Source organism: Coturnix japonica, chromosome 3, assembly GCF_054131305.1.
Source record: "Coturnix japonica strain WE chromosome 3, WE-NBRP24, whole genome shotgun sequence".
Classification (NCBI taxonomy): domain Eukaryota; kingdom Metazoa; phylum Chordata; class Aves; order Galliformes; family Phasianidae; genus Coturnix; species Coturnix japonica.
In genome coordinates this window covers 46,723,754-46,738,236 of record NC_140665.1, presented here as the reverse complement: position 1 = coordinate 46,738,236, position 14,483 = coordinate 46,723,754, and the positions used below count along the sequence as shown (strand labels likewise).

Genomic DNA, 14,483 nt, shown 5'->3' with positions numbered 1-14,483 from the left:
TTTGCTGATAGGCACTAACTTGGTTTTAATTTCCGAAGTTTTTAAAATAAATTGCACAAGACCAGCATTTGAATCTCTCCTCCAAGTCTAAGATTGATGGATTGTGTCATACATTAATAATCATTTGTTTTTCCTAGAATTTCTAGATGAAGGAAACGGACTCAGCTGGTTAAAATTGCCATGGAAAGTAATTGTGCCTGTTGAACCATATGTGTGTGTATGCATGTAATCTATCTTATAGAAGGAGTCACAGACTGAGGAGAGTGACAGTACTAAGGTCACACACCGACAAATCCCAAGTGGATAAGAATGTTCCCATATAGATTTCCCAATGGAAAACAACAAAAAAACAACAACAAAACAGTAACAAAAAAGCTCAACAAAAAAAATTATGGTTTGGATAAACCATAATTCTACTAGTTTACAAGTCAAAAGTGTAAATTGTACATTACCTTTGGATCCTCCTTTGGTGAGCATTGTAATTTATTAATATACATATTTTTTCAGTTCCTCTTCTTAATTGCCCATCATCTTGTCATCCCAGCTGCTCTTTTATACTCAGCCCTCCCCCATATTTTTGTGCTTTTTCACTGCTTGTGCAAGCAAAGGGCCCCCAGTCCTACACTGAATTTCTAATTGGCTGCAGAAAAAGCTCAACTTGCAGCCCTTGATTTATGAAGCTGTTATTCAGCCTCTTGGGAGCTCTGCTTGAGATGTAGTAGATGCAGCATCCTCACGCATGTAAAGCATCTGCTTCTTCCCTGATGCTTCATTCTCACTTAGAGGTTGTAGTCAGAGCTGGAGATACATTTCAAGCATGGGTGTTATTACTGAAGGAAGCAAAGTTGAGAAGTTTGAGTTTGTCAGCTTCAATAAAGCTGACAAGACAGAAAATAAGTACAAAGAAATCTACAGAAAGACTCAGCATATAAAGATAGGCTGCCCAAAGTTTAAAAATAGTTGTAACCCACATTTTCTCATCCTGCATTTGAATCCAATCTATTCTCTCTATCAAATCAAGTTAGTTACATAGTATTTACATAAAACTGAAAAACTAAAATATCCATAATGAAAAGGTCAGAGCAGCAAACTGATACACCATCTAGGATACTTCATATAAGCAGAGAACAGATGCCACATGCTTTCAAATGCTGTCAATATCTGACCTTCAAAAGCACTCTGGCTATATACCAAATCAACACTCTTCCCAATAACAAATCATACTAGGCATATATAGCCTAGTATTGTATGCAATCTAATTAAATATTTAGAAATGGTTTAAAAATAATTTTTCCTAGGAAGGAATGTATGATATTTTTAGTGCTCTTTCTTTTAAGGCATAGAATCAGATGTGTAAGCAAGCCAGGTATCTGTTTTCAAAGAAAAACAACGCTTTCAATTAAAACTATTTAGAAATTCTCAGCATAGAATAACATAGCTTGTTGATTGAATACTAAAAATAAGAATCACCTTATTTCTTTCTGTATTGCCTCTCATCATAAACTACTTCATAAAAATCATGAGGCAAAACAAAACACCTGCAAATAAAATTTAATGTGCATTTTTTGTCCAGGATCATCTGAAGAGATATCTGATTCCTTTCCCCAGACCTCATGTTATTTCATTTGGGCTGGCACAAAGGGTAGCACAGAACTAGAAAAGAAAAACCATTTCTGAGTTCTGCTCCAAAAGTTCTTTCTGAAACGCATATTAACTGAACACTTTGTGTGCACACGCATATGGAAAAAAAGAAAAGCAATGCTGTTAAATAGAAACATGCAGTAGGTTATATTGAAACGCTGCCAAGTAAACTGCCATAATAAAAAATGGAAATACACACTTACGTTCTTATCAAGTTTCACATTTGCATTGATTTTTCTGGAGCCTTGAAAGTTAAGTTCACAAAATACACACACAAATAAACATTCCCCCCTTCATATTTGTACATTGTTAATTATTTAATTATAAAAGCTCTCAGAAAACAAATCCCTTTTTGCCTCAGAAAATAAATCAGAAAGAAAAAAAAGAGGGTTAGACTGACATGATGGAAACATCTGAGCAAACCTGATTCCTATTCAAGTAGTCCATAAGAACAATAGATTTCAGTATCAAAAAGTCATTAAAACAAACAAACAAAAATCTAATAAACAGCTTTAATTTTCAAAAGGTATTAAAAATAAACCATCCACTAAAATTAAAATTCAGTCTTTGAAATGGGACTTGAACTCTCTGTGTATATTATGCCCTGCTGACCCTTGCTAAAGGGTATAAGCCAATATGAAATACTCATAAATGGAGAGAGAGAGAATGATGGATTTTCTGCCAAATAACCCTAAGCAAAAATAATTCTGTTAGCTAGGGAGCCTGCCTTTATTTCCTTTGTTAAGTGATGAATTAAGAGAATTTCTTTACAGATACGATGTTTTACTGTTTGCATTTTTTAACCTCTGGCACTTCTCTTCTTATAAATAAAAGCAATACAACCAGCAGGTAACAGAAGATCAAAGAGCCGCTTATTTGCTTCTTAGAAGTTGAGAGTTTTCAAGTTAGATTGCCAGCTTGAGAAGGGAAGAAAAGGGGAGACAACAGCGCAGAAGTTGCAAAGTCATCAGTTTCTCCTCAGTAGAACAGTATTTCATTTACTAGGAACTGAGTTTTCCATCTACTTTCTGAATGAATAACAGTCCTTTCCTATCTATTTTCACCTTGAGAGAACAGTTCTGGGACAAATAATAATGGATAGGCCACAGCAGTTATACAAGCCATATTTTTAATTTATGAATGTGATTGGTGGAGAAAAGTGTAAAGCACACACACCATTAAAATACTATGTCAGCTTCTCAGTGAACTCCTGATGCACGTTTATGTTGAGTCAGCTGCCACGGCTCTGCAAAAGCCCTATCACCTGAAAAGTTCCTATTATCATAGTGCTTGGAATCTTCCACTTGGCATCTTCCCATAAGCAACAGTGAGATAGTTCTGCCCCCCATCCCAAGGAAGTTTATAAACTAAAACCAGAAAGAATAGGATTACATATGCAGGCACACAGGCTGAGATTACATACCCAGAGCCACAAAGCTTTAGGTCCAGGATGGAGCTGCCAATAGGCATGTATCATGACATGCATAACAGTACCTTGGCCACAAGATCAGTCACTGCCAGAGCTCACTGAACATGTGCCAGAGGTGACATGCCCCACACTGGGCAGTTCTCTCCTTGTCTGTTAATGAGCAAGAAAGACAACTCAAGGCCTAAGGACAGGTGTTCCTACATATCTTCTAGGAGTAAAGATCACTTCATTTGCAGGTTGTGGTACCACTATGCCTTGTGCAACTTAGATGAGGACCTTCTGAGCCTTGTAGCTCTGCTAACATGGCATTACGTTCCTTCCCAAAACCCACTGTGCTAACACAGCTGTTTGGGTAGCTGCACTCTGAATAGGGCCAGAGAAAACACTGTAAGGTTCTGAATGCCCCTTATCTGGTATGTAGCACACACATGTATCAGAGCAGGTCAGTAACAGCCACTCTGATAATGATGTCAAGCACCTCATATCAGGAAACATTAGCTTTGCTTTAACACACTTAAACTAAAAAACATATTCATTCAAGCAGAAAAACACTTGAATGTAGTGGCATGATATTTTGTTTCTTGTGAAGTAAGGACTGAAGAAAAGTCAGAGATGGAATGACGCAATGTAAAAAGTAGATGGAAACATAAAAATTGAAGGGCCACAGCATAGATCCTCCTTCTAGTGGCAGCAACAAAAATGTTAAAAATAAATCTCTGAACTGAAGGTTTAAATGTAATATATCACATGTTGTACTTGTGCCAAAAGACTCTTAACAAAAGTATTTGGGCTTTATTTCCTTTTTTGGAAAAAGACTACTAGTAAGAAAAAAGATTGAAGTATTTTATGATGTTCAAAAGCCTACCAAAGATTATTCACTTAGCATATTAAACACATACTATTTTCGTAAAGTGGCTTGTAAACTTGTTATATAAAGTCTACTCCAGGAGTACATAAAATGGATACCTTTTGAAATACAACTTTGTATGTATTGGGCAGAAAGTTAAAGCAGCTAGCACCATCAGTTTACTCTAACAAGAGCACTAGTGCAATAAAGAGTCAATTATTTAGCTTTTAAAAATTTACTGCTTCTACCTAACTACACCATTATGATGCATGACCATTACACCATTCAAAAAGTGGGGCCAACTAAAGAAACAGCACCAACCATTTGCAAAAACCCTCCTTGCCTTCTTGTCACATTGTACTGGTAAAGACATCATCAGACCCAACCTTGCCTAACACAGCATCCTCTGTAACACAGAGTGAAATGGGATACACTCTTTAGCAGCAGAAAAGAAAGCAACTCCAAACACACAGTCTAAGCCTGAAAAACAAAGTTCAGAAGGAGTTTGGTTTAGGATTCAAAAATCATGTTCACACTTCACTTTTGTTCTGATTTACAGCTCCTCCCATTAGCTAGAACACCTTCATGGTATCGTCATGGTATTAAAAGACTGACAGGGCAATCTGCCGAGTTGTTTACTGTAATAATTCCTGACACACTGACACGTGACACAGGGAAGCTTACTTCTCTTCCTATTTTATCCTTTAAACATCATTTGGATACTCAATGCTCACTAATAATAAAAAAAAGAAAGCAACACAAAAACAACAGTTCATCCCTTCTAATTGCCTTAACAGAGTTTCAGGAGAGAATCTGACTGATGGAAAAAAGAACCTGGACTTTTACATTGCGAGAGTTTTGTGACTTTCAGCCAGCACAGAGGGAGGGATGAGCAGCAGAGAGGTGATGTAAGAAACTCTGACAATGTTGGATGTGTTAAGCGTCAGAAACAATGACCTCTTCCTGAGCAGAGCACCGGATTCATCACAAGGAGTGGCCAATTGCATTCTGTGTTGATGAAGTAAGAACTGTTTCCCTTTTTATTGTTTTTATTGTTATTTTGGATTTTTTTTTTGTCTTTGTTTATTGGTATTTCCTCTTCCTTCTTAGCAAGGATGCCAATGTACATGCTCACAAGAATAAACAAAGATTGCAAGAACCCTGTCCTTGTGGCACCTGAAGGGAAAAAACTTAGAATGGGTTCTGCAATGTAGTCCCCACCATTCCTGAGTGCAATTCAAGACACCCCTCTCTGAGAAAAATCTTTGTCCTTAGAAAGACATTTGGAACATTGGCAGCCAGAATAAATTCAATTTCATTGCGGCTTGCAGCTTTGCACTCTTCCTTTGCTCTCCCCCATGTGGAACATGCCTCAAGCAAACTTATAGAACCCCATACCCTTCACCTCCTTGTAAACTACACTAAGCTGTTTTCCCAAGGATACTATCCCAAAAAAGAAAATCACTGGTTGAGGATGGCAACACAACTGTGAAAAAGGCGCATTTCCTTGCACTTTGACAGCTGCCTATCAGAAGGCACTTGTCACTTCTTGCCTTGGAGTAACTGGAAAACACATCACAAAGGCTGCCATTAAAAACTTCAGTCACAATTTACACCAGCCTTGGCCTTCACCATCCACCAACTGCTGTGGATTAGCCACATGTTTGACTTTACTCCTCAACAATCCAAGATCTGAAGGCTGCAATAAAGAACAACTTGGGGAAGAAATAACTTAATGACACAAACGAAAGAATAAGCAACTCAGATGCTCAGCCATAACACAGGACTCTGTTTAAATGCTGAGCTCCCCTTCCTAGACACTTTGCCAAGATCCCAGTTGGTGTTTAACAACAAGGCTGAATCAAAAGTGAGTGAATTCGAATCAGTTTAACAGGTCAGCCTGGGCAAGTTCAGATGGTGACTGTCAAGATCATGCTGCAGTCCATAACATCTTCACCCAAGCAGTGCAGCCACCTCAATGGGACATTCACACTTGCAGCAGTGATAGGAGATAGAACGGACCAGCTGAAATATGAGGGTTGTTCTGAAGGAAACGCTATTTTATTATGCTGGCCTATGACAACAGAGGCAGATATTGGTGGTATGGAAGTAGAGGCTGTCCCCTCCTCCAATATTTGCTACATTTTATTGCCATACAACAGATGGCAGCAGAGGTGCAGCTTGACAAAATGGTGTCCAACACTGAAGTGCAGATGAAGCGAATGTGTGTCGCTGAATTCCTCCACGTGGAAAACACAGCACCCATTGACATCCATAAACATTTGGGGACCAAAGCATGGGTGAGCACATTTAAGCAGTAGGTGGAGCACTTCAGCAGTGGCAACAGCAACACAAGCCATATGTCAGACAGTCATGCATAGCAATGCCACACCACAAAACAGAGAGCATCTTGAACAACTTACCTGCACAAGCTGGCAGAATACAACCCAGGAACCATGTACAGAGCTGAATATCAGCTTAAATGCACTCAAAATGAGGGCTGCAATATTGCAAAGTTTGTGCCAGGTGGACACAGGAACAGAAAGAATGCCATAAGCAAGTTTGTCAGGACCTACTGAACTAACACAAGGCTGAAGGTGACAGTTTCCTGGATTGCATCACCACTGGTGATGGGATGTGTCACCACTATGAGACAGATTCAAAATGACAGTCTATGGAGCAACATGATGTAAATTCCACATCAAAGCAGAAGTTCAAGATATATCCCTCAGCAGGTAAAAGTGATTTTAATTGTCTTTTGGGATAAGAAAGGGGCGATCCTTCTGGATTTCCTGGAACCTAGACAAACCGTCAACTCTGAATGCTACATCATGACACTGACCAAGATGAAGGCTCAAACCTCCAGAGTCAGGTCAGAGAAGCCAACCTTCCTCTTGCAACATGATAGTACTAGGCCTCATAACAGTTGGAAGACTGTGGAGCTCACTGACATTCCTGGCTGTACTGCCCTACCACATCCATCATATAACTCAGATTTGGCATCTTCTGGCTTCTTTTTGTTCAGGCTGATGAAAAATGAACTTAATGGGCAATACTTTTCTAGCAACAATGCCATCATAGCACTGGAATAGATTTTCTATAAGCGTGGCATGCAAGCTCTAGTTCATTGCTGGCAAAAATGTGTAGCTAATGATGGTGGCTGTTGAAAAACTATATTGTAGTTGCTCTATCAAATAGTGTTATTGTACTCTTTTAGCTGGTGTGGTTTCCATGGAAATAAATAGAAGGCACTACATCTGAAGTGACCTAGGTATGCGGCTTCAGCTTGTTTGAAATTAATGAGGGACTGTAATTCCCTTGGATACCTGACTCCAAAGCAGAGAATGCTTTCCATTAGAGAAAACTCACAACAGGGCTCAGCAGTCGCACTTTGTCTAGATTTTTATAAACCAGACTTGTACAATGCTGTTCACTGACAATATTCGAAAGTCACAGCACATCAAAAGGCACTGCGCTGCATTTCCAGCTGCAGAGTGAACTGAGAATTAAGCAACGCAGGCAAGGAAAAGTCAGATTTAAAAATAAATGTTAAACGAACAGTTCTGGGAAGAGTCTTTTTTTGCCTTGGTGGTGAAACGCGGTCACACAAACAGTGGGACTTAAAGAACTGAGGCTGGTGTCTCACTGCTGGCCGTCCCACCTCACCCCTCCCCTGCACCAGATCTGGTGTTTTTGTGACTCTAGGCTGAACTGCTGCTGTGTTAAGTCAGCAGAAATTGAAGCCAACAAAAAGGGCAATAGGTTTATGCCGCCAGGAAGTCATGAAAAAATGGTTGAGGACAGGCTGAGAAAGGAGACAGGCTGCTGCAGTCGTGCAGACTCCATCTGATTAGCTATTGCATCTACAGCAGCTTTACTGGTACCTCATCGTTCCAAATGAGACTACACTTTGATAAACATATATTTCAACAGTACCAAAAATACCATCTTATGTAATATTGTCTCACTTTCCTCCTGCTGCATGTACAACTGTTTGCCCGGCCATCGTTTGGGAAAGGAAGGTCAGGAAGTTTTTGTTCTACTTGTCATTGCTTTCAATCAAGAACTGTTCTCCAGTCTAGTTTATCAAGTGGCCGCATAAACAGGTATGCTGGCAAAAGCGAGGGGCTGCACAGGACTGGAAACAAGCAGTTGGAGGAAGGAGGCTTTTAAACCAGCAAGGGTAAACAATACATGTACTGGTGAAACTGGTGCAAATTCAGACCATACCAAAGAGAAAAACAGGGCCTACAGAGTTAGTAGAATTCTGCTCTGAAGTAGTTATGCTATAAATAAAATGTAAAATAATTAAAAACTCTCTTACATGAATGAACTCGCATTCTTAGATTAAAGTACTTATTCTACTACATGGGAAATGGATTTATTTCTGTCACACATTTCTCATGTTCCTCCTTTCGAACTCTCTCATTAGCTGAGAGCTAAGGTCGCAGTCCCTAAAATGTCTCTCCTTACCATTCAAGTCCTGCCACTTACCTTACGATATTCCCAATGCTTCTTGTTTTCTTTCACAAGATCATGCAGCTACCCTACACATGGCAAAACACAGATCTGAAATTGCTCTGCCAAGAGCCTAATTAGTATCAGATCCAGTGTGAGAACAGGACTGAAAACACAACCATTAGTTGGTGGCAAAAGAACACAGAGTAGTGAAAACCTTTACTCCTAGCAAAAGCAAGTAACTAAACTGATTCAGATAGTTTAATCTGCAGCACAGCTGACCTGAATTCCCACCATCAGTATGAACATTTGCCTTCATCCCTGAATTTCAATGGCAACATGAGGTTCAGGCACACAGTACACTGGGATAAGCGTGGGCAGTTACCAGCCAACTGCTTTGCTCGGCAGCTTCATAGGGTACAGGGCTCACTGTTCACATGGATGTGACCTCAGTGCTGGCTGGAGCACACCTAGTCCTCCTTCCAGACCTCAGTTTAGTAGAAGAACATTGGTCAACATTTAATAAAAAAGTAAGTGTTACACACTATCTCTACCCATGTGTCTTGCCAAACTGTTATTAGAAAGTGCATTTGTCAAAGTGCAAATCTTCCACCAAACAAAGCCATTTACACTAGTGACTATCTGCAAAATCTATGTAGAGCATTCTAGGAACTGTTGCTGTTTGTAACGTTCAGAAAGATCTCAAAACCATGGTGATGCTCTTTGCTCAGAGAGAATGTAGCCTAATTGTGGACCCAGTTTCATTAGGATTTGTGTTCTGTAGAACAAAGTCTGGAACAAAAGCCCTTAGCTGGCAGCACACCAAGATTTTCACCCACTGCAGCTACACCAATTGTTCCTAAAGAGAAATGCTAGGATGAAAGACAAACAAAGCCAAAACAAAACAAAGCAAAGCATTAAAAACAAATAGGTGGACCAGGCAAAAGAAAACGAACAAAAAAAACCATGAAATGCATGCATTTGCTCTCAGTGCTTCAGGAAGGCACTGAATAATGAGAAATCCAAGCCCTAGGTGATATTTTTCCGGGTCTAGAACCCAGCTGCTCAAGACTGCTGTCAACCTTCTTCCATTCAGGTGAGACAAAAATAACTTTTCCACTGAAAAGACTGCTTTTTGCAGAAACAAGGTCACTGCTCCCATGAAAAAACGTTAGATACCTCTAACACTTCTACTTTTTTCCCCGCTTTTTAAAAGGCCACATTCAAACAGATAAGCCTCAATGAACTAGTAATTCTGCTCTCATAAAATAAATGTACTCAAAATGCAGAAGTGATCTTTGAGTGGAGACTTGATTCTTAAAGAGTAAATGAGCAGACCCAACAGTAACAATGAAGGAAATGACTCCTTTCCTTGAAATGACCAGGCATTTTGTAAAGGATATGCAAACACGCAAGACATTCCCAGACAACCTTGAAGACCTCGTGTCCCATCACCTTAACTGCAATACAAAACTGACTCTAGAAACTGATATTGTTAATAATACTATAATAAAAATCATTGCATGTACTTCACTGCTCCTTTGAAGAGTATTTCTTCTAGGCACTGAAGAGCATGGGAGATTTGAAACTTACCTCTATAAAAGATGAACAGCCAGAAATAAGAAAACCCATAAACATTCCTTAAAAAGAAATAAGCCCTGAAGATAACGGAATATAGATAAACAGCATTTTTACCTCTTCGATACTTTCATTCTTACTTAGAGATTAATAAAATGATATTTTTCATTTATTTATTTTTCCCTCCCCAAATCAATATGATATACAACAGGGTTTCAACATTTTATACTCTACTGGAATAATTTTTACTGCTTCTAAGTATCCTTTGAGAAAATGTATCTACATCTTCCTGGTCACTAGTGAGCAACTTTCATAGAAGAAATCTTTCCAAGCTCTCATGCAAATACATAGGCTAGGCTAATTTGTATTATGACAAAAAAAAAAAAAGTCTAAAAAAGGCATTATATAACAACGCAAACATCTCCCTCATCCTTTCTAGAATTAGCCACGAATTTAAACATACATAATATTTTCAATTAATTTAATTCTCTTTATGTAATTTAGGCTAACATGTAGGTATGACATAAGCATGCATATATATTTCTCTTCTAGATTCAGGGCACTAGCACACACAGACTTATGTTTCATATTACTGCACTTCTTCAAAAGCTTTTTTCCATAGGTGTTCAAAGAGCAATTTTAGTATTAACTTAAGTCAACCTGACTTCTACCTCGTCTCCCACTGCTCCTAGTTGCACGGAAAGAACCTTTTATCTCCTTTGCTTTAGTACAAACAGTAATGCAATTGTAGTAAGGTTCAAGAAAGCTCAACCAGCTGACAGCTGATTGATCTTTCTCATAGCATTATGATTTGGCGCTAAGGCAATTAGACCTAATTCAAATAAGGTCTGCTGTGGCTCCCCTTGTTTCCCTCCCCAGTCTGTTTCATATGTGCATTTCTTTGATAACAGGTTAGCAAGGGCACTCAATACACAGAAGAGAATGGTTGCAGCAGTGCAAAGGCATTACTACTGCAAGTTTGCAACACCTTTTATGTTTTGAGAATTTTGAAGTTTAGAAATAAAAACCAGTTTTTATAAAATTTGATTCACCGTTCAGCACTTGAGCCGTGAGTTTATTTTGCCCACCACCACAATAGTTTGTTCTGCATGTCTACTGTTGTTCTTACTCTTTCTTTCACCACTTCCTCTCTGCTGTTGCTCTGCACTGGCTCAGGCACAACCAAACTGATTTGGCTGAGCTTGGCAGAGAAATAACCCAACAGAAAAAGTGAATGGTTTTCGTCAGGTAGGTTTTCATTTTCTATATGGTGCCTTTAACAGGTTTGGCTAACTCCAGAATGACGGTGAGAACACTTGAGGGGTGGGGCAAGAGAAGTGTTTTGGTATTATTCCCCATGTTCACCTTAAGGCTTTTTAAGATTATTAGCTTTTAAAACAGTTATTCATTCCAGCATTAAATAAAGTAGCATTATCACTTTTCATGGCTATCTTATACTCTCACTTCACTGCATGCCAACTAGCCAACAAACCTGATAGGTAAATAAAACTTGGTTTAGTGAGCAAAGTAATTACTTACCTACAAAACCCTTTTCCCCAACTAGTTTAAGGGCAATTTTATCTGCCAAAATTGAAGAATTTCCATGTGCAATGTTAGCAAAAGGTCCAGCATGAACAAATACTGGTGTTCCCTGAATGATTTAAAAAAAGATTTTTCATTAGTTTAATGAATAGCCAAGAACAAAAACTCAGCAAACAAAAACTCAACAAAAACTCAGCAAAGTAATCTAGATTATATACAAACCAAAAGCATGCAGAGCAAAAAAATGGAAACTTGGAAACTATTAAGTGTAGGAGTGTAGGATAAAAGTTGTTGTTTTCCCTTGCCCCACAAACACAGCACTATTAATTAAGAAAACAGGCTTTATAGAAAAAAAATATTCCTTTTTCTTTCATAAAAAATATTTTCTGTAGTAACCTAAGTATTTTTCCTTTGTTTCACTAAATAACATTAGTGAAATACTTAGGTTATGATAGAAAATGTTTTCTAATTTTACTAACAACAAATACAAATCTCTTACAAATAACAACAATGAACACCTGTTCTTATTGCTCCCTATTGAAGCAATTATACACTAATAATTGTTTTGCTTAGAACAACAACATAACATTCCTTTGCCTCCTTTGGCACTGGCACATAAGTTCTCAGGCTTGTTCTAAGAAAACTGTTGTGCTTTTCTTTACTTTTTTCTTTTAATTGAAAGAAGGAAGAGGGGAACATACATACACATTGGCAGAGGATGTTCTTCAGAGACTAGACAACTGAGTTGAACCTAAAGACAATTCTGCCTCATACATGTCAGAGAAGAAATAGTAGAAAAGTAGCAGAAAAAGTAAATAAACCAAAAATTGTGCCCTGAAATAAGAGGAATGGTATTGATTATTACTGTCACAACATATTGATGTTAGTGTTTAGTTTGTTTTTGCTTTCTGTCTGATAATGATTATATACTGCAATATCTATAGGATTTTATGCATTTATGCAAAAATTTAACTTGAACTAGCTACACCTTTAACATCTTATAACATTTAGGCATTAATCTAACAGGAGGTAAAATGCAAACTACAAAATTATCTCCACTCCATAGGGCTTGGAATTTACTTAAATTAAACACTACCCTACTCTACCAATTTAAGCCTATCCTTCCCTCAGGTTTTACTTCTATCTTAATACAGTATTTACCTTCATATCATTCAACTAAATAATATTGCAGTTTTCTGCTACTAGACTGAGATCCACAGGATTTATTCTCATTTGTGTTTTATCACTCAAGAAGTAATATTGAACATAATGAATTCTTAATTTCTTGTGGCAAGCAATTGCAGTGTCATTCTCATTACAACCTAGCACATACATCAGCAGAGGTGACACATGGAAGCAGAAGCACAGGTGATGAAAGGGCAGCCCAGCCCATACCTCAGCAGCTATGCACAGAGGGTCCAGGAAATCCACAACATCTCCAGCACAATTGTTCTTCCAGGATTTCAATCACACAACACGAATGGGAAGAGATTTAGATTGTGGGATCGAACATGCAGAATACCAGCACCAAAGAGACTCTTTGCCATACAGTTGAAATCAAAACACACTTTTAAACTACTGATGTGGAAATAAGTCATTTTATGTGGCAGTCCTAGAAGGAGAATAGTCTAGGTACTTAAGAGAGTAAACTCCAGCAGAGCCCCAGGATCCTCTAGCACAGCTGGGAATAGACAGCCAACTTCAGTCACTCTGTATCAGTCCAGCCACCTCACTTATTTTCTTTACATTCTTAATAAGCTATGTCAGAAAACAAAGAATGGCACAGGGGTACATTCTGTTGACTGTTCTCAGAACAGGAAATTTTATTATCCAAGTTTTAGTACAAGAAAATAAACTCTGATTGTCAATAAATATCTAGAGTTATCTGGCAGCTAGAAGGATGTTTATAGTACTTACTACCATCTTTACTGTGAGTAATACATTGAATGTAACATGAGGAGACCATCGCAGAGCAGCCAGACTGCATCTACAAAAAGTTGTCCCATACAGCAGCTGCTCTGTTACGCATGGTATAAATAAAGGCTAAACATTATGGGATTGGCTCACAATGGAGCAAATCTGTCATGACAAATGTGGATAAACACTACAAAATCATTATGTGCAATTCAAACAAAGTAATCTCAGTTCTTCAAAACTAGATATAAGTTCTGCTGAAGCCAACATTTATTGTAGGTAGAGCCTACAACACTGAACTAGCATTTCCCGTATTTTCCATTTGGAGATTTTCCTGTCATTCTTGCTTATAAAACACAGACAACCACTAACTACTTGAGATGGCATTTCTGTTGACAGAATAAAAGTATCATGACAGAAGTCAACCCAGCAAGAAACATCTTCAAAAAGAGCAAATTAAAATACACTTCTCCATTCCTGTACAAAAACAAATAAACACGCATACACAACATTCACACCAGTTCCATGCAGGACTGCTATTCAGTCACTTTTGATTTTTCAACTTCAAGACCTCTTCTCTACTGCATGCAAATATTTTTTTCAAAGTTAGTGCACATTTGCTGAGCAGGTCACTCTTCTTCCTCTTTCAGAGGATCTTAGAAGCAATTCCTCACACCACCACAGCTCAACAGCATACCCATATACAGGCTCTTGATCAGATTATAGCTTTCTCAATAATGGCTACTTGCAGCCAAAGCCACTAATATTTACAGTATACTAAATTAACTGCCAATATCAGCTAGAAGTCACCCAGAAACCTTCCTGCTACCCCTCCTCAGGCAGTCTTTTTGCCATTCACCAGCATCAAAGCAGACCTGCCTTGCTGAAGTTTCATCCCTAACTTGCAGAACAGGTTCATGGCACAGTTTGAGCTACGTTTGTGTTCCGTGTAATTACATTATTTTATTGTTGTTGTTTTTTTTCCCACCACTTCTGTGCTGCAGACACTGAATGTTCTTATCACAGGATCATTTCTGATGTTACTGTTGTCACCTCATAGTACTGGTGCTAAAG

The 14,483-nt window shown here is 38.4% G+C and overlaps 1 protein-coding gene across 5 annotated transcripts in view; it reads right to left on the bottom strand.

Annotated features, from left to right (window-relative positions):
• Nucleotides 1-14,483, bottom strand: part of MTHFD1L (methylenetetrahydrofolate dehydrogenase (NADP+ dependent) 1 like) — a 134,701-nt gene that overhangs the window by 68,199 nt on the left and 52,019 nt on the right. For 2 of the 5 annotated variants that reach the window (XM_015858104.3, XM_015858105.3), the window contains exons 20-21: nt 12,891-12,947; nt 11,493-11,604 (exon numbers count right to left, since the gene is read on the bottom strand). In XM_015858104.3, the coding sequence (XP_015713590.2) occupies nt 11,493-11,604; nt 12,891-12,947 (169 nt within the window). Of the gene's footprint in view, nt 1-11,492; nt 11,605-12,890; nt 12,948-12,972; nt 13,108-14,483 lie in introns of those variants that run through there. The other 3 variants (XM_015858106.3, XM_085541494.1, XM_085541495.1) reach the window with 2 other exon arrangements.